Genomic DNA, 25,575 nt, shown 5'->3' on the forward strand with positions numbered 1-25,575 from the left:
TGTATTACCTACAGCCCAAACAATGTAAACTGTGTTTTGAAAAGTCATAAGCGGCATGGAAAATGCATGAATGAATGAATTGCCTTGAGTAATGACGTCATATCGCGGTTTTGATTAGGTTCAACGTGATTGGGTGAAAGCAGGACACGTGCTCAACCAGAGTTTCATCGACAGCTGAGTAGCAGCTACAACGCGATAGCTTTTTTTATTTATGATTTTTTTTTTTAAATGGTTACGTTTGAGCCATTCAACCACACTGACGGCAACGTGTGCGCTATGGGCGACAAGAAGAGTCCTACAAGGTAACCAAACTCCGCGAAGAAGATATCTCTGCAAGCTTTTAATATTCTGCTCTGGAAAATTGGAGCTAACTACTGTTTTCATGGCGGCCAGTTTATTAAATGGACGAATGCGGTCTGGTTTAAAGCCTTCGTTTGGCCGACTTTTAATTTGAAACACCCTAGCTGAGCCAATTGGTTTAAATTTTATCCGAACACGATTTTCACAGCAAGCTCGCCGCTGTTGTTTTGTGCTGTTTGAAGGCCGAAACGGCAGCCGAAGCAGCCGCCAGTCGATGATGGCTACTGGGACTGTAGCGTTTGCACCTTCAGGAACACTGCTGAGGCGTTCAAGTGCACGATGTGTGATGTCAGGAAAGGGACGTCAACTAGGTAAGAAAGCAAGAGCTGAAATCTTGTATTGTTTCGACCAAAAAAATGAATTAAAAAAAAAAAAAAAGTAATGCGTTTATCTAGTAGCAAGACAACATAACGATCACAAGTGTCTGCTTGAACTGGATTTAGATTTGTGTGTGTTTGCGCTTATTTTTGATTACCTCAATTACAGTAACTACGTTGCCACAATATAGTATGGGTGACATAACGGAACAGTAAAGCAGCTTTCGGAGCCCCTAGTGACAAGTTTGTGAATGTGGGCAAGAGCCCCTCTTAAATCAAGGATGATATTTTTGCCATCAGTCCCACTAATCCCTGTGCCAGGCTGCATGTCAAGTTCATTTGTGTCGCAGGCCACCATGTAGTTATTTTGCTGAGAGCCATTCTGATGAAATTCTCTCTTCATATAATTAGATGAAGGGGAACATTTTTGGATCAGTAAGTTTGTTAAAATAATTACTGGTAGTCTCCGGGTTACGATGTACCTGATGTACGTGATTTCGACTTTACGATGCCGGAGTCTCAAATCGCATGAACAGTACTGAGTTCCGGTTGCCTTTCTTAATGTCAGGATCCCCCTGGCACCGGCACTGACTCCTCTTGTGAGTCCCGATCCGTTTTTTTTTAGTTCAGACAGCAGGCTCGCTTTGAGAGAGCCGACGCTGGCAACCTGAGCGGCCATGATATCCACCTTTCCTCTCCTTTTCTTTCTACAGTGCGCTTTTCTCTCAGCAAGGCGACTCACTCGTGAGTAAAGCCCGAATAGTCATTGAATATAACGGCATTTAACACAACGTACCTCACAGATTTTTTTATTTTTTATTTATTTGATTAATATGACTTATAATACATGTTTGGAATAGTTATTTTGAAATTTAGGGGGTATTTAGAAGTACTTATAGGGTAAATTCTGATTTATGGGGCTATTCGGGTTACTTCGCCGCGTAGGAACGGAACTCGTTCTTAATCCGGGGACTACATGTAAATGCCCCATTTAGCGCTAGCATTAGCATTTTTATGGTTTGTTTGTTAGCCTAAAGGCCAATGAAAAACGGTCTCATGGTAAATGGGCCGTCACTTGTATGGCGCTATCCTAAATTATTCAAAGTGCTCAGACACTGTCTCCTCATCCACCTGCCGAGGATGCAGCAACGTGGTTTTAATATCGTCATTATGTCTTTTTCTTTGTTTATAGAAAACCACGACCTGTCTCCCAGTTGGTAGTACAGCAAGTAAATCAGCAATTTGCACCGCCGCCCACGCTGCTTAGGAAGGAGAAGAAAGAAAAATCTGAGAAGAGCGACAAGGAACTCACGCTGAGAAAGAAAAGCCTAAAAAAGATAAGGTATAACTCTGACAGGAAAGTGGAATAGCTCTTGGGTATTAATTGTCTCTGATGTCTCCCATCCATGCACCTCTTCTGAACATAGCATGGCACTGACCCATGCAGCTCAAAGAACCTGCTCAATAATTTCCAACTTTTATCACCGTTTTTACAATTCATGCTTTCAATTTCCTTACCACTTTAAATGTATATAATTTGCTGTGTTGTATTTATTGATGAAAATGCCATACAGTAATGTAGCGAAGATCAACATTCATTCATAATTTATCTCCCGTCTGCAGACCAAGGTTAAAAAACGTGGACCGAAGCAGTGCTCAGCATTTGGAGGTAACAGTTGGTGACCTAACAGTAATTATTACAGACTTTAAGGAGAAGGCCAAACCTACTTCTACTTCCGCGAGCGCCACAGCTGCGGATCTGCACAGTCAAAGCGGCTCGAGCTCCGACAACACTGAGCGAGGGGTGTCACGGTGCTCGTCGCCGCGAGGGGATGGCCCGTCAGTCAATGGCGAAGCTCACTAATTCATGGATATCCCAACATGGCATTTGCATTCTAAAGCACTCTCAACCAGATATTGACGTGCATGTTTTGTTAGTATAACTCCCATTTTATTAGAGGTGGGTTCGTTCCATGTTTGAGTGCTTTGGGGATACTTCTGAGTTCATTGTGAACAGCCAAATCAAACATGATAAACTGAGCGAATGAACATTAAGTAGCATATAACCAGTGTGAGATGTCACACTGTTGGTGGTGAAGAATTGATGCATTAAGAAGGCAATGTGAGGTACATTTCATGTTGTAGTTATCGCTAGAAATTATTTGCACTTGAATGGCATTTTATGTTCATGAAAACATTTTGTGTCCCTTCCTATTGTCTTTGTCATTATTGGTCAATCATAATTTTGTTTCTGGCCTTATCTGCTCTCATGTCTTCGGATGCAATATTTGTTTTCCTTTTAACATTTTAGTAAGAAATATTAAATTGTACTTTTTCACTTTGAGCATGATTTGATTTACGGAATGGTTTATATTGTAAAATACTTAAAAATAAAATAACTGTAGATTATTGTATGTTTTCTTTTATATAACAACTGACATGACACGGAAGTCTCAGCACAATGCCAATTATTCCGTTTGGAGTATTCTTGTGATGTGAAGCCTGAACCTCCAAACTGCAAGCCAGACATGAAAACCAAAATGTCACCATGCTGCTGCATCTGTTTCAGTCAACTGTTGAGTGGTACTGTTACTGAAGTGTAATTGTTAAACGATAACCAACAATGCAATATAGTATTTAAAGTAGGGCTGTCAAACGATTAAAATTTTTAATCGAGTTAATTACAGCTTAAAAATTAATCGCAATTAATCGCAATTCAAACCATCTATAAAGTATGCCATATTTTTCTGTAAATTATTGTTGGAATGGAAAGATAAGACACAAGATGGATATATACATTCAACATACGGTACATAAGGACTGTATTTGTTTATTATAACAAATCAACAAGATGGCATTAACATTATTAACATTCTGTTAAAGCGATTCATGGATAGAAAGACTTGTAGTTCTTGAAAAAAAAATGGTAGTACAAGTTATAGAAATTTTATATTAAAACCCCTCTTTATGTTTTCGTTTTAATAAAATTTTTAAAATTTTCAATCAAAAAATAAACTAGTAGCCCGCCATGGTTGATGTCAATAATTACTTACACAATGCTCATAGGTGCTGAAACCTATAAAATCAGTCGCACCCAAGCGCCAGCAGAGGGTGGCAAAACTCCATAACAACAAGTGAGCGTTTCACTTTACTGTCATTTAAATCTGTCTGAGCGGGACATCTGCGTTAATTGCGTCAAATATTTTAACGTGATTAATTTAAAAAAATCAATTAACGCCCGTTAACGCGATAATTTTGACAGCCCTAATTAGAAACAAACTTTGCGGAACAGAGCAATGTCCGGTCACAGCAAAATGTCAAGTAAAGCACATAATAACTCAGTTTATTACATTGGATTTTTTTTCCGTTAAATGTAAAATGAAATACTAAAATTCTACACATTTCCTACATTGATTTCAACATGTCAGGTTTTGACTGGTGAGCTCATGCTGTTTAAGTGATGTGTTAAGGATGAGAAGTGCAACAGAATGGAGCCTGAATTTAAGCTTATATGGTCCGTATTCAATGATATTTTCATAATTTGCTGCGGGCAAAAAATGGGCCGCAGCCCACAGTTTGGACACCAGTGGCGCCACCAGGGGGTGGCCACGGCCACCCTATAAATTGGTTGGCCACCCCACTGGCCACCCCACTTGCCAGTATATCGTTAGATTGTTGTAGCATCAGTTATGGATTTCATCCCAAATGAATGCATTTATTTGGTTAAACGTAGGGCTGTCAAATTTATCGCGTTAACGGGCGGTAATTAAAAAAAAATTAATCACGTGAAAATATTTATCGTAATTAACGCTTTTGCGGTACGATTCATTCACGCATTGCCGCAAACAGCCTACAATGGCTCCGTTTTACTTATATACAGAGATAAGAGGCAGTGTCAAGTGAGTGGAGTAGATACAAGCATTCATTGGGGCCGTGCTTTTAATTGGCAAAAGCTTTGTCATCTCTCTCACAGCAACTATAAATATTGTGGGAAGCGAAGTGGGGAAGAATGACAGGAGTTGATCTTTTTCTAAACACCCTGTAGTGTACCCAACGCAGAGAAGATATAGCATTTGCAGCCACCACACACAGTCATGGTTGCACCACTTCCCATCATTCATTTGGGCAGAACAGTTAAGTCGCTACAGTATCATTTACTGAAAGCTCAACAAATACACTAGATGGCAATATTTAGTCACAATATACAAACTCACATTTATCCTTTAAGAATTACAAGTCTTTCTATCTGTGGATCCCTTTCACAGAAAGAATGCTAATGCCATCTTGTGGATTTTGTGATATAATAAACAAATACAGTACTTATGTACAGTATGTTGAATGTATATATCCGTCTTGTCTTATCTTTCCATTCCAACAATAATTCACAGAAAAATATGGCATATTTTAGAGATGGTCTGAATTGCAATTAATTATGATTAATTAATTTTTAAGCTGTGATTAACCCGATTAAAAATTTTAATCGTTTGACAGCCCTAGTTAAATGTACACCTTATGTCTAATATATACATAACACAATAAAACAGAATTGTTGTGGAACTCAAGATGTTGACTGGACAGTTATGGACTATGCACATTAAATCATTAGTAACATCAAATATTACACAATACACCAAAGTATATCAGTAGCCGTGTCCTTAAGTCTTTCTGATAGTTTTCCCCTGACCTTTTTACTGCAATAATATAATGAAAACCTTTTAGTTTTGGCCGCCCCCAAGATTTTAAGTGGCCCCATCTGGGCACCCCTATGAAAAATTTCTGGAGGCGCCACTGTTGGACACCCTTGTTCTTACGGCTTGATGCCATTTAATACATTATTAAGTCATTGGGTGCCAATGATGGCGATAGATGTCCATTCCATTTTCGCTAGCCTACAATCCCTGTCCGTCAAAATGGATTGGAATTTTATATCACCGTCAATGGCACTGAAACAATCATTCAGTATCAGCCATGCCAGTTAAAATTGTTTTGATATCTATCACTGTCAAAAAAACTGTGAATAATAAAAAAAAAAAAAATTATGTTAGTTTTTCTAATTGATGATGGCAGCGTAAACTCAAGCATAACATGGTAATAGACAATAGCATAATTAATTCTTTTGCGGAACAAACAATATTTGCACAAGAGCGTATTTGGTTGAGAAGTAGGCGGGACCTGTGCGCTGTATGCGAACCATATGGTGCGAGCACAGCAACGGTGTCAGCGAGTACCTGCCTTAACTTTTTCTAAAGCAGAAAGCTTAACATTTGTTCATTAAGTCTGTATTTATGTGGGTGGAAGAGGTGGACCGACATTTTTTGGAGAGCCTACAGAACACAGGATGCGATGTTATCTGCGTGCATTGCTCCTGTGCACGGCGTTTACCTTTTTTTCATCTCTCTACGTGTTCAATCATCTCGCATCCACCCTGGGGGACACCCACGGCCGGGGATTTAGCGAGTTGAGGACACCCAGCGGAGAGAGTCGTGATAGGGCGAACCTTCTCAGGAAAAGCCCCGGATTGACAGGCCGTCGAATTCGCGAACCAAACAGGTAGCTAAAGCTACATTAGCTATGTAGCTTCCTTTAGCACTACCAACCTAGACTCTAATAATGTGTTGCTTGAGAAAAACCAAATTCGACTCTTCTTGCGGTGCTTATCGAGTTCCACTTCGGAATATTGAAATGACCAGTTTATACACAAGCAAAAATCTTGCTTTTTGTCAGCTAATTAGCTAATTACTTGTTTGTGTAGCTTCTTTAAAATCAACACCACCTGTTAACACTGACAGCGATTAAACTACCATAATCCTCCAATCTGCCAACGTTTAAGAGCCGAAAAGCATCAAAAGATGTTTGTTTTCACTCTGTCAGGTGTAAATCACTTTCAGTCTCTGACTGGAATCTGTTTTGGAGAGTGCCTGCTGATGTTTGTGGACTGAACTGCTATTTGGAGTCATCCTTTAGGTATGAATGACTTTGTGCATCTCTGAAATACGATTATGACTAGAATAAGCATCATTACTGGAGATAAGTGGCCACACGCAGAGAGATTACTGTTGCTGCGTTCCACTGCCTTGAATACTTTTTTAACAAGATGCTTTAACTGAACAGTCACAATTGTTTAGTTGTTTTCAGACTATTCAAGTGTCATTGACTCGTGAATTATTAGAATAGATGTGCATTATCGTGTAAAAACAATTTGTGTTTTTACAAGCTCTCCATGCAACAAAAATCGGGTAATATTAAACTTATCAGAGTATTTGTGAAGATGTAACCGGTCTTATTTAACAGTATTGGATTGTGTTCATACTCATGCAATTACTAATACCAAGTCCCACCCTACAGGTCTGTGAGTCACCTTATATCTGACCATCCGCTAAATTTAAATTAAATGTGTCTTGACTGTTAGAGACGGGATAAACTCTGAAGTGGAGGATTATGGCAATGAAGGCAGTCACCTGGCTGTGGTGGCCTGCGGCCCCAGGCTGAATGAGACCCTCAACATGCTCAAGTCTGCCATCCTTCTCAGCAGAAAGCCTCTAAAGTTTCACATATTTGCCGATGACGAGCTTCAGGGCAGCTTCCAAAATGCGGTGAGTGTCCTGTCAGGTGACAAAGAACAAAAAAATAGGATAATAAGACCCGCTGTAACAAAGTTTTTACCTGGATAATAGTGTCCAGTTTTATTTGTAGATGGATTACACGCGGGCAAATAAATCATAACAAGTATGTTATAGGCTCTCACAGTAGCTGTTTTCAGGAAACACAGAATTGGATGTTAGAATTCCTGTGCGGGCACATGCAAAAGACTTCTCAATAAATGTTGGTAGTAAACATGGGGGAATTATTTGTGGGTACGCATCATCAGTAGTGTTCCACTGGGTCATGGGGTGTTTTGGCCTTTGACACTATACACCCTCTCCAGAGGCGGCCAGCTGCAGGGTGGTCAGCCCTGAGCTTGCATCCCAAACCCAATTAGCCTTGGTGTAATGTGGCAAAAAACCTCAGGGGAACTGTGCATGGCAAGGGTGTCCACTTCCCTGAGCCAGGCCTAGGCTGACCACATACCTCCTGACACACTACCTGGGGGCCCCACTTGGGTCGTTCCTCTTTAGCCATAGCCACTGGAAGAGGAACGACCCAAGTTGGGCCCCCAGGTAGTGTGTCAGGAGGTATGACTTAGTTCTGTTCAAATCTTTTCCATGGACCGCTTAATAAGGATGGTTGACATAACGTTTACATCGCTCTGCGCATGCCACACGTCTGTTTTAACGTTTTTTCTGATCAAATAGAGTGGCACGACCTCAGATTGGAATAGATAACTTCACATGTGAACAGTTGACCAGAGATCTTCAGTCAGAGTGACAAAAAGTCTGCATGTACATAAATGCAGCGTACACGAGCATTTTTTGCAGACAATGGCTATATTGACCTTGCCTGGTACACCAGACTCAACGCTGTTCCAGCTATTGAGTCTGGCCACCATTCCCACGGATACAATTTCCAGGGCGGAGCAAGCCACAGCAAACAGACAGCGGAGTGGACCAATCAGCGACGGGCAGACGTGACGTTATTAACTGACGACGGAAGGACGAGGGACTTGCGCGCAGAAGTAAACATACGAAGAGAGCGGAGTTTATTCAACATGGCTAGCGCGAGACAGACTATTGTCAATGACTCGTGTCGCTGTGTTTTTGGTAATTTAAAACAGAATTTAACGCGGATTGGAACATGTTCTCGGTTATCCCGTTGACCATCTGTGTTGTGGAGACGACTTTCGGCGCGCAAGAGTGACGTTGCTCGTGAAGAGCACGTCACGCAAATAAACGAATCTGATATGTCGATTGATTTTGTACCTGCTCGAAAAGGCCATTAATGGGATGGTTCCCAGACTATTTCTCTCAGTGTTTGAAAAATACAGGGAGAATAGTCTGGCAGAGCCAGGCAAATATTGACCACTGATATTGTGATGAACGGCAAGCCGTTTATGTGGATCTGAATCACAGACTCAAGAGACCAGAAATAGTGAATAATTTTGTATTTAATGAAAAGTAAAACAAAGGAAGCATAACAAACAGTACGCAAATTTAACGAAGTCCAATAGAAAATAGAGCACAAAAAAAACAAATGATCAACGTAGGATGTTACCGGAGGAAACAGTGGATGAAGCATGAAGATGAGGGCACACACAGCAATAAGCAAGGCAATCGTCCGACACAGATGATAGACCCAGGCGTCTTTAAATGCGTCACAAAGAACAACTGAAAACACAAACATGTCACAAACACAACAACTGAAACCAAAAACATGACTGATATGGACTACAGAAAAAGACAATAGATGTCCAAGGTTTGGGATCACTTTTAAACTGAAAAAAGACAAAATGCTTTGAGCGCCTTCACCATGTATTTTAATGTTGCTGGTTAGCGTGTTTTTTTTGTAGACAACACTCTGCAACGTAGCGACTTTGAAATTGCACTGTGAGCATGAATCAAACACGCCTTTCACAAATTGCTGCTTATGGTATGCACATTTTTAAAGGAAAAAAGGTCTGAACAACATGAAGCCTTAACAAAGTATGTTCCATCAATACTTTATTAGCGAATCATCCATTAATTTTGTAATCTGTGGTGGAAGTAGCCTAACTGCATGTCATATATCCTCCAACTCGTGTAAGATCTTACATATTTTTATGAAGAGTATCTATTTGATTATGTTTTGCCTCATTGATGAATCATGAACACCACTTTTTTGAATTTATTTTTATTTTATTTATTTATTTATTTTTGTTAAAGCTGAACTCCTGGCCGAGGTCTGTTCAGACCAAATTTAACTTCACCATCTACCCGATCACTTTCCCCAGTGGGAATGAAAAAGAGTGGAAGAAGCTCTTCAAACCATGCGCCTCTCAAAGGCTCTTTTTACCAGTAAGTTTATCCATCATGATGCCTGAAAAACGACTTATTTGCCAATTATTATTATACTTATTAAGTGTTTGTTGTCTTTCCAGCTGATCCTGAAGGAGGTAGACTCTTTGCTGTATGTGGACACAGATATTCTCTTTCTACGGCCTGTGGAAGACATCTGGGCCTTCTTCTCTAAATTCAATGCAAGCCAACTCGCTGCCATGGCCCCAGAGCATGAGGAGCCACGTATCGGCTGGTACAACCGCTTTGCCCGCCATCCTTATTATGGCAGCACCGGCGTCAACTCAGGAGTCATGCTCATGAACATGACACGCCTCAGGAAGACTTTTTTTAAGGTGATTGAACAGTGGCGTAAAGTTGGACTTATTTTCTGAAAGAATTATTATACAAAAAATGTGGACATGCTCTTGGCTGGCAACAGGTCAAGGGTGTACCCTGCGTCTTGCAATAAAATAATAATAATGCATTTTATTTATAACGCACTTTACGTGTAACTAATCATGAATTACCTGCAGTGGTGAACGATGACATAATTATCATATTTACATTGACACTGCAGCATTGCTTACTATATTATCCCTAAACCACTTTAAAAGGGATTAGAGAAGTAGCTGCGCTTCCAAAATTGTCCACTTGGTGTCAATGTCGTCATCCTGCCTGATCCTAAACGGGTATTCCATCCAGCAACTGATTTATTCAGTTCTGATGAATTATTGGAAGTTTTGTGACTGTATTTGAAGCAAAAATATCTAATTTTGTTGCTGGATTTTCAATTGCATTATTCTAGAATGATATGACTTCAGTGGCGCTGCAATGGAGTGAAATACTCATGCCCCTCCTTCAAAAATATAAACTTAACATCACCTGGGGGGACCAGGACCTTCTCAACATCATATTTCACCACAATCCAGGTAGGTGTTCATGTATTTGACAATACAAACTGTGATCACATACAAAAAGTAATATCTTACGAAAAGCGATTTGCTAATGCACTTTTACAGATTGCCTCTACGTGTTTCCCTGTCAGTGGAACTACCGTCCAGACCACTGCGTCTATGGTCTCAACTGTCAGCAAGCTGAGACAGATGGCGTGTTCATTCTCCATGGTAGCAGGGGAGTTTACCATAACGAAAAGCAGCCAGCGTTTAGAGCCGTGTATGAGGCCATCCAGCAGGTACGGAACACCTGACATTAAATTTAGCAATAGACAAATGACCTTTATGTGAATAGGGTTGCAAGTATTCAAGGAAAAAAAAATCCCACATTTATTAGACCTCTGATAAAGGAGAAAAGAAAGTTTAAACCCAAAAATGACACCACTTACAAGCACAGCCGGTAACAAATGTGATGTCAGTCACGATACGTTTGTACTGCACATAAACACTGATACACTCAAAACAGGATAAAGTAGCTAAGAAAATAGGTACGCACGCATAGGTAGCACTCTAAACTATGTTTCTGTACCTGTTCGATTTTCCTTCTTTCATTACTTATAGTACAATGGTACCTCTATATCTAATACAATTCGTTCCAGGACCTGGTTTGTAAGTCGAAATGGTCATAAATTGAGCAGGATTTTCCCATAAGAATACATTATAATTAGATTAATTCGTTCCACAGCCCAAAAACCTACGCTACATCCTTCGTAAATACTGCAGGTACGTTACAAATAGCAATTACACATAGCAAAACAAATAAATTATAAATACATATCGGAATAGTAGTAATAATAATATTATAATAACAATTTAACGAATCAAGTTCTAATGTGGCGATTGTGTTTTTCATGCTGCTCTTGAATGCACCGTGTGACAAGTGAGAGGTGCGGAAGAGTGGGAAGTTTTTACTTCCTTTTCATGTTCTGTTGTTGTTGGCGTCGGCTACGGCAGACAGTAGCCGTGTTATTTTGCACGAGTTCTGAAATATATAACTAAAAATCTGGCGACTTCTTTGCTAATGTTACAATAATAATAATCGCCAACTTATAATGACCTAGTGTACGCAGGTCGGAGGTGGACCGTCGAGATCGTAAACATATTTCAGCCATATTGTCGAGCCAATTCACTGTTGCGCACACCATGCTCATATCGTTCTATCATTACCATCTTAATTTCGATGGTAAGCATCACCTTTTTCCTTTTTCACCACCTGCACTCACCTTGGGACCCATGTTGATTTCTCTCCTATGAAAATCTGCCGTGCTCCAGTCTTGCGGGGAAACAATAAAATTGCGATGCTTTTGTATATTGTCGTATTTCGAGTCGTCATATGTCGAGAAAAATTATAAGTCAAATTTTACGTCGGATGTCGAAAGGATCATATGCCGATGCGATCGTATGTCGAGTTACCACTGTACTGGCATTTAAACATTTCTGACAACGGCTTTTTTCCTACTTCTGAAAAATATTGGCTTTTCTTTGTATTTTTCTCTACTATCTCATATCAGAAAAATAATTTTGTTGTGGGAAGATAAAACACATTAAGAACATCAACATCTGTCAGATTTTAAATCCAAACCAAACAGAACTGTGAGGCAGACATTTGTTCGCTGTGTTGCCTTATAGTCTTCAATAATCCCAAAATATATGGTTTTCTTTGAAGAAAAATAACCACACAATGTAAAACGAGAACATGCAACTCAACACAAAAATACCAGTGGATATTCCAACCTGGAACCTTAGAAGTGTCACACAGACGTTCTAAACGCTAGGTCCTCAATGCTTCTATAATCAAAATAATTGATCATATTGTTGATATAGAAAAGATAAAACCTTTTGAAGACATTGCTAACATCTTCATCTCTTTTTTGATTCTTTCAGGCAGTGTGCGTTGCAAATGAGGAATAATTTTACAGCTTGATGGCTGTAATTGTACTTGACTTGCCTCTTTCTTCTCAAGGGCAGTTGTGTAGGTGGATTATCAGACTTGTTTGTGGAAAAAATAGAAATCAGCTCATCAATAAGCACTTCAAGTGCTTGGTTTTCTTATTGTGCAATCAATAACATGTTAAACATTTCCATTACTCGCTCTTAATCCACTCCTGCAAATCAGCCCCACTCTTGCTTTGCCTGCAGGGATATAATAATAGTTTCCCCATAATTTCATCTACTGTCCTCAAACTGAGCTGTCAACAGGTATTTTAGACATGACAGACCATCTATTTCATTTAGGAAGCCCTACTGACTTCCGTATTTAAAAAAAACAACATTGTGCTGTACATTTAGACATTGCACGTTAGCGTTATTTTGTGGATTTTTTTCCTGTTTTTCCACATTCATTGTCAACATTTTTAAGATCTTTTCATATCTCTAGCAACATGTTCGTTTCTTATACTGACCAGTTTAGTCTTGCGCAAGCTGCGCCAACCGTTTTCTGCACTCTCTGCTTCAACTAGCTTCTGGGAATAACAGACATGCTTATACTAACGTCACAGGTAATAATAATAATACATTTCTAGAGTGCTTTTCAAACTACACAAAGACGCTTGACAAGAAATATGGAATCACAATAACAAGAAGACAATCCTGAAAGAGATTAAAAGCTTGTTAAAGAGACAATGATTAGAGGTGTGCAAAATTTCCGATTCTTAGATTATTCGCGATTCGGCCGTGGAAGATTCGAGAACGATTCACAAACATCCAAATTCCGATTATTGAAATATGCCAAGTAAAGCGGAAGTACAACACACTCAGCGCGCCGCGCGGTCAATGAGCAACGGAGTGAGAGTAGTAGGTAGGTAGTAGGTGAACTGGTCGGGGTTGTGCGATTAGGACGGTTCGTTCTGAAATTTGGAATATATGGTTTACATGCGCGCCGATCGGATTATCAATCGGCATAAACTACCCCTCTCAATCGGAATAGAATCTTGAATGGAATGGGCTGGATGGGGATACAATAATCTAAATGGGTTGTGCACATGAGGCATTTTTATTCCGGCTAGGCTTTTAATCAAATAAAAGTGTCCATGTAAACATCCCCAGTGAAACATTCACAATGCCATTCCCACCATTGTATAATTTAAGATTATAAAGGTAGGAGAAAGCTGGAGTACCAGTACAAAAGCATAAAAAGCATGGGAAAGGCTAAAGATTCAAACCTCTATCCTCAAAATTTTGGGGCAGATGTGATAATCAGTCACCCAATGAAAAAGCCATTCATGGTTCTACGATACCCAGAAAGTCCCATTTGGTCTCAGTCCTTTGCCTTTAACCAGTCAGCTACCATTAGAGAGATGCAGTTAGACGCAGTGAGCCGGCTAGCTTTCTCCCCGCCACCCTCACAGGGCACCTTCGATCTGTTTGCGTTGATTCGTGCACACCAGTCAACAAGCAGGTGGCAATCAGGGGAGTAAAAAGGGGGGCTTCATTAGCTGGTCTCCATCCATTACCACCACAGGCTCCAGCCCGGCAGCCACCAGCGCGGTACCAGTTTCTCAGCCATTAGGTAAACAAGTGGGCTTTATTACGGAGCACTCAGTCTTCACTCGTCCATCCGTCTCTCTGACACCGCAAACCTGCAACCCAGGAATTGTGAACTGCTCACTACTTCAAGTATCATACATACTGTATGGATTCTCAACCAAGCACCACCATTTGGGCGCAGCCGCTTGAAACACATTGCATTATATTACAGACTTTTTTTTTTTAATGTAATTGGTGAGGAAAAGCGGCATGGAAAATGAATGAATGAATGATGTTGCATTACCATCAGTTTTGCCATTTTATACTGAGACGGTGGTGAAAAACACACTACAGCTACATCACCATAAGTTCTGTAACCATCATCACATATTTTTTCTTTACTGTCACTGTACCTTGCTGTGTTAAGGTGACCTATGAGTTAAAATTACTCTATATAGGATACCTAGATATACTTAAGGATGACAAATAACCATAGAAAAGAAAACGCTGTATGCAGTGGTTGTGGAAAGAATACTTCGCTGAGCTTCTTGATCAATTTCTTAGTCACACCATTTTTATCTACACTAAACAGTGACTAAGCTCTACTGTATGTAACTATCATTGTCTTTTTACATCCCAGGAAGAGTCTGTCACCCTTTGATATAATCAAACAGGAGCTATTCCATCATCCAAAAATATAGTTTATCATCCATTAGTCACTATTAAGCAAGCTAGCAAGTATGTGACCTACAGTTGTTTAAAAACCTACAGAAATGAATCTGCCATATGTCTTCTAATCCATATAGTGTGCAATGTTTCCATCATGTTATAAAAAATGTGAACACAAGAAAAAGCAAAACTGTCAATCTAGTGGGTGTGTATCTAACCCTTCTTTGATCAACTATGACAATTGTACATTTTACACACAGCCTTATTTAATTGAACTACCCCATACGGACAACTTATACCATTAAATGCTGTTAAGCACATAATTTTCAAAGGAGACAGGTGAAGCTGAACTGCTTTCTGCAAACGTGGCAAAATATCTGAGACATCATAGCGTCATCTTATGAAATCATCAGCCAACAGAAGTTAATAAAATAAATTTAAAATTGCTTGGACTTTCGAACGTTTCATCCCTGGTTACAAGCTGTTTTATGTCGCTCTTTTATTAGCACTCTCTATTGCTCCAGCTCATCGAGCCCACTCACAATTTGTTCCCACTCAGTCCTGCAGGGACAGGATCCTAAAGCCTACAGGAGGCAATTCTGGAGGAAACTTTCATTTCCCTCCCACCAAGTGCTCCTTAGTCAGCCCCGTGTCTCCAGGCAGCCTCTCCCATCCAGCAGAGGCGCATGCAATAAAGGGCACCACCATTACCCCAGCCCGGCCCACAAAAGAGTTGTAAAATCTTTAGTGCTGATGCTAGTTAGAGGCATCATGATGGCGATGCGGACGACGCAGCGGCAGCATCCACATAAAAATCGATGCAAGGCTGTTAATGGTGCTTTACAGCCTGTGGCGCTATATGAAAGATAATAAAGAAAGTGTGCTTTGAGTAACCTAATGCGTGGCCAAACAGGAGTCAAATGAGGTGCTGTAAAAGTGCGATTGCTTCTTATTTACAGGAGGGCAGTAAAAGAATGAAAGCAAGTCAACACTCTGTCTTGCTACATAATATAGTCTGGAAGTTTCATCATGGTTGGTTCATTTAGCAGCTTTGTTATTTTCTTTACAATAACAGGCCTCAGAGGAGCGAACAATGCAGCTTTTTACCAACACCATCATACCTTAGCGAAAACACATCCTCACAGTTCACTTGATTCATATTCAGCATTCAGACACACTTTGGATTGAACAAAGGAGTCAAATGTAGAATGCAGTCCGAATGGGCCATTACACCTTACATATAGGTGTTAGAAATGCACAAAGCACAAATAAAACAGACAAATTGTCCCATAGTGGAGCTGCCGGTGCAGGCAGTTCATGGTGGATACACTTTGTAATGCATTGTCGGTGTGTAATTTCTGCACTCTCTATTACAGTACCCCTTTGGCGAGAACATGGAGACCTCACTGCTTCAGCCACTGGAAGTGTCACTCCAGGCCACTACCCACTCTTACTGTGGACGGGTGAGCCACCTGTTGACTAAGCGGCTCAAACAAAGTATTGCATCTGTTCAACAGGAGATCACAAGGGGAAGATGAGTGTTTTATATGAGTGTTTGGAATTACAAAGTCAATCGTGGCAGTTTGGGCAAGCTCAATACACTTTGGCTAGGTTAATACTACAGGTCTTAATGCACAAATCCGATTTTTTGCCATATCTGTTTTTTTGGCATGCCCGCTCAGACTGCCTTTGTCCATTGAGACTGTTCAAGTATCACGCATGCGCACTAATTCGCAGTCCGAGATGCGCTCAGCAAAGAGACCCGCGTGCGCAGAAGCATCAAAACAAATTACACATGCTAGCTGGATGTCATTCCAGAGTGATCATATTTTGATTTCCAAAAAGAGGACACAAATAACAGACATTAATAATCCCCGTTTAGTCTTATTTTCAAAGTTTATATGGACTGATAGAACGCACACACGAGCGTTGACGTGTGTGCGTGAAATGACGTGGGTGTGTCAGTTTGCCCCGACTTGGCCATGTGTGCAATAATGAAATATTGCTCATTCGGCGCACGGAATGAAAATTGAAAATTGTAAGGCGTATTCTTTTCTTCGTTTTATTTTTTTATGCCTGTGGTCAAGCCCGCTTTGTGCTTAAAAGCAAAGTTCAAGCTAGGTGCTAATGCCTACATGGCTGCCGTCCTCCGTGGCTCTTGCTCTTTGCTGACGTAATTGTTGCATGAATTCCGATTTGGAAGTCTCGACAGTTCAGACCACCAGTCATGTTCTGGAAAAATGTGGCCCAGATCGGATTTGAACCACATACGAAAGTGACTCAGATCGGATTTGAAATGGTCCACTTCTATGCAACTTGTCCCGTTCAGACCGTCAACTTAATGCTTGACTCGAGTCGGAAAAACACGAAAAAAAATCGGATTCATGCATTAAGACCTGTAGTATGAACCTAGCCTTTTTGTCCTCAGGCACGTTTTAGAAGAGGTGTGAAATGCACAAACACATCTTTTTGTGACGTGCCATACAATTACTGAAGTTTTACAGAAGTGCTAGATATCTGTCAGCAAAGTTGCAGGACAGTGTTGTATAATGAAGCAATGACGGGGAGAACAAGCAAACCCCGCACCAAAATGCCTGAGCTGAGATTCAAAATGTGCTAACTACATTCTTCACTCTTCAGTGTGCCCACCCAGAATTCGACAAGTAAAAAAAAAATGGTATGGTACCGAAATGTAACATGATATAAATCTAACTGAAGAAAGTGAACTTGTAGGAAGCATTGTTTTGCGCACAAAACAAACAAAAGGAAGGAATTTATTTTCTATGAGGATACTTTTCCGTAGTGGTAATACTTTAAAATACTACAGTCTATGGAAGAGGCACTCCAATTGCTTTTTTTTTTCCACGGGCGAGAGAAAACTAAACAAACTCCAGCATCTGCACAGTTAATTATAATATAAATGGTGGTGGCTCCATTTTTAGTTCATTTCGTGATTTTGCTTTTCTTTCAAAAGCAAATTAATGGAATGTCACGTAGCAGAGAACATAATATAATGATATATTTTTGAACAGTCAGGACGGTACAGGATTCCTTGGTTTATGATGGTACAGACATACGACATTTGGCAAATGGCTCGTGGTAACACAGCCCTTGAAGTCATGCATAGTTACCACTGTACTGTTTTATATTAGTTTTTTTGTAGGGTTTTTGATAGAAATATTTACAGCAATTAAGACTTAACTACTGTATTAACTTTGTATACTGCGCAATACGACTTTAAAAATTGTTTATCCCACAAGAGTGAAACTCGTAAACTGAGGACACCCTGTTTATCATCATGAATTAGTGCCGAGAACACTACTTTGATGTTACTTAATGCATTGCTTCTGCAGTTAAATATTTTATGACAGTGATTTGTTTGACAGGGAAACCGATTCTTTTGCCTTGATTCCAATTTTTGCACAAATCAAATCGCTGCTGTATACATGAAATCCTGAAGTTGGAAATGGACCCCCTGGATATGTAGGAGAATTGCAAACAGCATCAGTATATAGCAATATCCATATTTAGTCCACTTCCTAGTCTGTAATGAGTTATTTAGTGCCTCTCTATGGAAATGAAGAACAGAAACAAGATAGTGTCAAGCAGTCTAATGATGCGTTTCCTTTAATCCATGCATCCTTTTGAGCTGTTTAAGAGGTCCTGCAGTGTTTTTGAAAGATTTTTCCTTTAAGAACATCTGGTATCCACGGCCCAATAAGTTGGATGACAAACGGGCTCAAGCCTACTGAATTATTATCTGTTTACAACTTTTCTCCTGTTTAAATTGGGCTGGTAGTCACGCACAACTCGCTTAATTTTTTATGTGTTTTCAACTGCTGGTTCATATGAAACACCACTATCACTCCCGTGTTTTTTACTCCACACTATATAACATAGAAAGTTTACTTTGCCGCTGCAGTAATGAATAATTTTGCAGCAAAACGGCTACTTTTGAAACATTCAGGTTGCTTTTAAGAAAGATATATAATCCCATAAACGCCATAGTAATCACTTCCAACAGTTAGCCTAAGGTTTTCAGAAAATCAGTAGGGCAAACAGTTCAATTTTAGTTCAAATTAGGAGCAACTGTTTATCAATTAACTTTTTTAAGTCTCTGTGTTGTAAATAGAAGACAATGAATGTTCTGAACACAACCTTTTTGTTATGTAACCATGTCTTGAAATGTGTGTTGTCAGAAGATTTTAGGGTGTGACAAATCTCTAAACAGTTCTTTTAGCAACTGATGCTAACATTAAGCACAGTGTTCTGGCTGGTCCACCAGTATTTCAGAGCACATGTAGGCAAATGTACCCAAAGTGTACAAATTATTTTGTATTTGTAAGTTTTAGGACACACAAACATTGTTTGAAACATTATTGTTCAAACGGAGAGTATGTCCAGCGGTACTGAGTAGCTTTAATGTAGCGTGAAAAGATGAAAAAAAAATACCAGGATGTATTTGGTTTTACAGTATTCAAAATTGATGCCTTTGCTACTGGACTCTATGCTGTTTATTTTGAGGTGTATTATTCTCAATGATTATGTTTTCCTCCTGAAGCCTACATTTACATTATACTAGTATTCACAGCAGCCCCAAACGTAGTGTTCATTGGGATTTTGGTATTTTTTTCCTTAATATTAAAATCTTGCTAGGTTTTCTCACTATCACAGTGTCCGTGTTGGAAACTGAATCTTGAAGGATCAAAGGCACAATATGTTGCACTTGCATCTATGGTTTTCCATGAATACCATTGTGTTCTCTTGGCCCGACACTGTCATTGAAGGCATCCATCCATCCATCCATCCATCCATCCATCCATCCATCCATCCATCCATCCATCCATCCATCTTCTCCTGTTCATCCAGTGATGGGTCGCGGGGGCGGCAGCTTTCCTCTCCCCAGCCACTTCATCCAGCTCTTCCATGGGGAGTCCACAACAATCCCAGGTCAGCCGGGAGACATAGTCTCCCAGCGTGTCCTGGGTCAGCTCCACGGCCTCTCCAAATGTGACATGCCCCGAACACCTCACCAGGGAGGCATCTAGGAGGCATTTTAATCAGATGCATGAGGCACCTCATCTGGCTCCTCTCGATGCCGAGCTCCTCCTTGATGACTGAGCTTCTCACCCTATCTCTCAGGAAAAGCCAATAAATCCTGCAGACGGAACTTATATTGGCTGCATTTATCCGAGATCTTGTTTTTTCAGTCACGTCCCACAGCTTGAGGGAATGGCTGAAAAGGGTGAGTATGTAGATCAACAGGTAAATTGAGAGCTTTGCCTTTCAGCTCAGCTTCTTTACCACAATGGGCTGATACAGAGTCCGCACCACGGCAGACGGCACAGCAATCGACTGGCCAATCCCCCGCTCCATTCTTTCTCCACTCGTGAACAAGACCCCGAGATACTTAAACGAGTTCACTGGGGAAGGACATCATCCCTGACAGAGGGCATTTCACCTTTTTACGACCAAAAACCATGCTCTCAGATTTAGAGGTGCTGATTCATATCCCAACCGCTTTGCACTCGACTGCAAACCGCTCCAGCGAGATTTGCAGATCACGTCTTAATGAAGCCAAGAGAACCACATCTGCAAAAAGCAGACATGCAATACTGGAGCCACCAAACCAGACCCACTCAACGCCTCGGCTGTGCCTCAATACTCGTCCCATAAAAATTATGAACAGAATCAGTGACAAACGACAGCTTTGGTGAAGGCCAGCCCTCACAGGAAACAAATCCGAGTTACTGCCAGCAATGCGGACCAAACTCCACCAACACTGTATGAGGACTGTACAACACATACAAAGACTAACCGCACATACAGTATGAGTGGGTCCGGTAACCCCTGTCCCGGAGCACCTTCTACAGATCTCCCTGAAAAACGTGGTTGAACGCCTTCTCCAACAAACAAATGTAGACTGTTTGGGCAAACTCCCATGCTCCTTTGGGTACCCTGCTTAGTATGTGGAGCTGGTCCACCGTTCCACAGCCAGGATGACAAACCACACTGCTCCTTTGGAATTCTTTCAATTCAGAATTCCTGCTCCTTCAACCTCCCGATGGACCCTCCTCTCCAGTACCTCTGAATAGACCTTACCAGGGAGATTGAGGGGCATGATCCCCCTATAGTTGGAGCACACCTTTTGGTCCCCCTTTTTAACCCCGGTCTGTCAATCCAAAGGAACTGTCCCACATGTCCATGCGATGTTGCAGAGGCATGTCAACCAAGAAAACCCCACAACATCTAGAGCCATTAGGAACTCTGGGTGGATTTCATTCACCCTTAGGGCCTCACCGCCAAGGAGCTTTTTGACCACCTCAGTGACTTCAACCCCAGAGATGGGAGAACCTGACTCAGAGTCCCCAGGCTCTGATTCCTCATTGGAAGGCGTGTCAGTGGTGTTGAGGAGGTCTTCGAAGTATTAGGCCCACCGACACACAACATACCGAGTCAAGGTCAGCAGCCCCCCCCACCCCCAAATCTCCACTTTATACAGTGTCTGCCTTCGCCTCCTGATACATCGGCTTATGGACCAGAATTTCCTGGAAGTCATTCTCCATGGCCTCACCAAACTCCTTCCATATTTGGGTTTTCTTCATTGAAGTCAAATAAAATTAAACACAAGAGTTAGCTTTACAAGAGTTGTAGTCGGCAAATGTGGGATGTTTATGTGAAGTATGCCTCCTAACACACAAGGGGCTCCCTCCATAATGCTTTGCGTCCTGTTACGTACTGTCAGGGTTTGTTGAATACACTCCGTCTTACTAGACATTATTTGTCACCTGCCCTGTGACTCCGGTGGCATTATTTTGTTTTTTAACTGCTTAAACATCTCGTCATGCATCCAATCGATCTCAACCTTCCTCATTTGCCCATTACATCCCTGCACAATTTCTAACAATCATGCTGTGGCTGCTGGAACATAGTGTAAATGTAGCATGATCGCAAAGGAGCCTATTTGTACACAAATATATATTTTTTGTGATAAAATGTTTGTTTTATTGACATACAATATTTGTTGCATTTTTGTTGCCCCCAATTAAAATTAAAATGTGACTATTATATTGGGATCAGTTTTTTGTGAGTCATCTACACCCTACACCTCACCAGTGGAGAATGAATGTTTTGGATGAGAACACAAAGCCCTTTCACAAGTAATATACATTTCACAAACACAGTGGCCACAAAATGGGAGCACTCATCTTTGAAAAAGCAATTAGAAAAGTGGAAATCACTGAGTGACAACTTGAGAAAATGCTAAAAGATGATTAAAAGGGCTGCTGATGGGTTGGCATCCGTTGCCCGCGGCCTTGCATTTGCACAGGAGGATTGACACACAGCACATGCCTCGCATCAGCAACGTGATGAATTTCAAACACTTTCTACCCTAAGAAGCTGTTAAATATTTCAGTTTTTGACAAGGAAGTGTGCTGTGTGTGGGAAAAATATCTATTGCGAAGAGTTATGAAATACTTGAGGAAAGAATTCATAAGTTTATAAGCCATAACTTAAACTTTGACAAAAAGACAAAGCATATAAAGACCAAACACATTCAAGTGATTAAAAACACACAGGAGATCCATTTGCGTCTCGCATTAAGTGATTATATCAGTGCAAGAAAATTATAGTGAATAAACCAGTAGCAAGATGGATGCAGACGGTATCAATGTAAATCCGGTTGACTTTCAAGGGGGGAAGCTAATGCTGTTACTGCCTGGTTACACTCCCCCTGAGTATGATGGTGATTGAGATCTCATTCATGTTCAGTCTTACAGGAACAACCAATGGATTATTCATGTTATTGCTTGTACCACTTGGCCTCTCTATTGCTCAATAACGATTTTTAAAGCCGGGGTATAAATTAAAACATTCGGGATCAGACAGTAAGTGTAAAAAGAGTCGCAAAGTTAGGAATATGCAATAATGGGGTAGACAAAGTCATCAATGGCTTTTGTACTGTCTAGTGCCTCTTAAATTGTTAAATGAAAATGATAAATCACATGTTGAATTATAATTGACCTAAAAATGCCCATAAGTATAATAATGCAATAATAAAAAAAGGAAAAGAGGTTCCCAACCCTTTTCTGCACTTCATTATAAAATGAATGTATTAATGTTGTAACAATTTTTTGTATGTCTGCATGAGTTTCAAAATAGACCTAAAACTACAAAAAAAAAAAGCATGACTCAACCTACTTTCAGACAATAGGATTTAAACTTTGGGTGACTTATCGTTTTAAAAATGCATGATAATATCGGTTACCGTTTATTATTGGCCGATAATAGCAATTATGACGGCACACAGATAATCCACATGAAAAAAAGAAAATTCAACCGACAATAAATCCGATATTTATATACTTGATTTAGCCTATAAATGTGCGCAACCGAAGCAGTTTTGTCCAATTCAGCACAGCCGCCTCCTCAACCCCTCCCCTCTCTGAAGCCACTGAGGGAGGAGGGGTTAAGGAGGCGGAGTTACACAACAGAGGCACTGCAGTTGGAGATCATGGCGGCTCTGTCACCAGCATGGCTGAATTTATCCTTGTGTGAAAAAAAACGACGCTCTTGCCATCTCCAAAACATTCACTGCAGAAGTTCCATGAGGCAGAAAAAAAGCATCCTCATTCAACACCACTACCCCGATAGCCATTTAAAGCTCCATCACAAAGATTTTTGGAACGAATTCAAGGCTGCGGCTAGCGCGAATGCTAAAGCTATTGCAAACACACATAAACGAAGCATTGCGACGGGGCTTATGACGATGGAGAGACACTGCGGCCCTCCTGGAGTCGGGTTGTTTGGGAATGCAGCCCAAAGTGGGTGGTAAACTCCATCTAAGGCTAAACACCGGCACGAGACTGATAGTCAACAAATACCGTAATTTCCCAAATATAACGCACACTTTTTCCCCCCCAAAATCAACTTGTAAAATCATGGTGCGCATTATAAACGGGTACATGGATGGAGACAGAAATATATATATATAATATATAATTTTTTTTTATTGACACGGCCACGTTGTGTTGAAGAAACATATGCGGCGATCCGTTGCCGACCATTACGGTACATGACGTCACCATTTTGTTGCGGTAATACTTCACTCTGATCAGCCGAATGATTTCGTCTGTGTTAAATTCTGCATTTTTCACTCTTCATAAAGCACAGAATTTAGTTTCTTGAACTCATTTGAGTCAACGTTTATTGCAGCTCTGCAACTCAGACCATAACAAACGTAACAACAGACTTCCTGTGTGTGTCCGTCAACTATATCTGTCCCTCGGGAAACTCAAACCCAAATAACAAAAGTTCCTATTGTTACTGTCGTGCCGACAGCGATGAGCTCTCCCGGATTTCCGACTTACGTTCTCACTTTCATTTTACCGTATCAATCCATGGAAGAAACATTTATTCATCATGATGAAACGAGCAAGTTATACAGCAGCCTTTAAAAGAAAAGTCACATCTGTTTTGTTTTCTCCTAGATTCTGGTAAGCTGGAGAAGGTGTCAAATCATATTATTACCATAAATATTGTCAGTTTCTGGTCATGTTTTGAACTACCAATACGCTATGCTTGTGCTGTGTTTCATCAGTCAGTAAAATGACATTTCTGTATCTGTACACGAGCTCTGTTTTCTTGTATTCTTCTATTTATTGGTGCTAAAATTAGGGCGCGCGTTATAAACGGGTACAATAATTTCCCCTAGATTTTACAAGTAAATTTGGGGTGCGCATTATACACGGGTACGCCTTATATTCGGGAAATTACGGTAAACGCCTTTCGACGGAGCCCGCCGCTCTGGCCGGTCCGGCAGGCCGCCTCGTCTAGGCGGAGCAGACATGCGGGCCAAGCCCGGTTCCCCAGCAGCGGGACCTCCGGCGAACACCCCGGTTTCGCGAGCGCTACCTTACGGCGTGCGGGACGCCAAGTGTGCGCCTCCGTTCGGAGCAGAGCCAGGCCCCGCATACGCCGCGGCGAGCCGGCTGGATATCCGGTACGAACACAGCTGCCGCCGCCACTCATCTCCAGTTCAAATCATCAAGCACCACGGCCAGACAGAGGCGGGGCGCGGGTGCTAATTTGGCAATTTTAATTTTGACGGACTGAAAGGCACAGGCGGGAGGAGATGCCAGACGTTTTTTTTACCAAAATGACCCGAGAGCCAAAGCCCCGGATAAGAAAATAATGCAGTTTATACGACCGCCATTCTTCATGAAAAACATGAGTCAACATCAGTTTCACCACAGACATTTGGACAATTGATGTCAAGTAAGCATGCTTATCATGATGGCACAGTGGTTAGATGAAAGTTTCAACATGCTCCAAACCACACTCACAAGAAGTCAGCCAGCCAGTAATGCATTCAGTACGCTTTAAATCACAGGTGTCAAACCGATTCCAGAAAGGGCCAAGTGGTGCTGGATTTTGTTCCAACCGATACCTTGCAGAGAGTTTAACCAATGAACTTCCTACTGAAACAAGCAGCACCTGACAAAGGTTAACTGATTACATATGTATAAGATCTGATTGGTGAAAAGGTGTCCTCTCCATTGGTTGGAAAGCAAATCTGCACCCACTTGGCCCTTTCTGGAATTGGTTTGACACCAGTGCTTTTAAATTTATGACGTCTTAATCAGATCATTCTTCTTAAATCTAATCAAATTATTTTCCCCATCTTGTTTTGAGTGTTAAAGACTAGTTAACAGATAAATGCGCCAGATTAATCCAGTTACCTGAAGTACGTAAATATTGCCATTTGTTCTTATTAAGTCCCTATATCTAAAAAATTTGGTCATTTTTCACTTAAATCAAGAAAAAATTGCTTTCAAATAATGTTTTCAACCATACATATTCTTGAATAAAGCACATTTCTGACAAGTTTTTTTTAGGATT

At 40.8% G+C, this 25,575-nt stretch overlaps 2 protein-coding genes across 3 annotated transcripts; both read left to right on the top strand.

Annotated features, from left to right (window-relative positions):
- Positions 1-146: 146 nt before the first annotated feature.
- On the top strand, positions 147-3,021 carry LOC130916355 (YY1-associated factor 2-like). Its single transcript, XM_057837025.1, has 4 exons — positions 147-302; positions 543-671; positions 1,870-2,019; positions 2,301-3,021. Exons 1-4 carry the CDS (start codon positions 229-231, stop codon positions 2,539-2,541), a joined length of 594 nt encoding a protein of 197 aa, XP_057693008.1. The 5' UTR covers positions 147-228; the 3' UTR covers positions 2,542-3,021.
- A 2,853-nt stretch (positions 3,022-5,874) lies between these two features.
- LOC130916717 (glucoside xylosyltransferase 1-like) lies at positions 5,875-21,741 on the top strand. Of its 2 annotated transcripts, XM_057837626.1 has the most exons (8): positions 5,875-6,227; positions 6,549-6,641; positions 7,087-7,270; positions 9,473-9,604; positions 9,688-9,939; positions 10,392-10,515; positions 10,606-10,778; positions 16,050-21,741. In XM_057837626.1, the coding sequence occupies exons 1-8, from the start codon at positions 6,016-6,018 to the stop codon at positions 16,209-16,211; spliced, it is 1,332 nt and encodes a 443-aa protein (XP_057693609.1). In that variant the 5' UTR covers positions 5,875-6,015; the 3' UTR covers positions 16,212-21,741. The 2 variants fall into 2 exon arrangements, with proteins under 2 accessions (XP_057693609.1, XP_057693610.1); XM_057837627.1 differs by lacking the exon at positions 6,549-6,641.
- The last annotated feature ends 3,834 nt before the right edge of the window (positions 21,742-25,575 follow it).

Source organism: Corythoichthys intestinalis, chromosome 5, assembly GCF_030265065.1.
Source record: "Corythoichthys intestinalis isolate RoL2023-P3 chromosome 5, ASM3026506v1, whole genome shotgun sequence".
NCBI classification, from domain to species: domain Eukaryota; kingdom Metazoa; phylum Chordata; class Actinopteri; order Syngnathiformes; family Syngnathidae; genus Corythoichthys; species Corythoichthys intestinalis.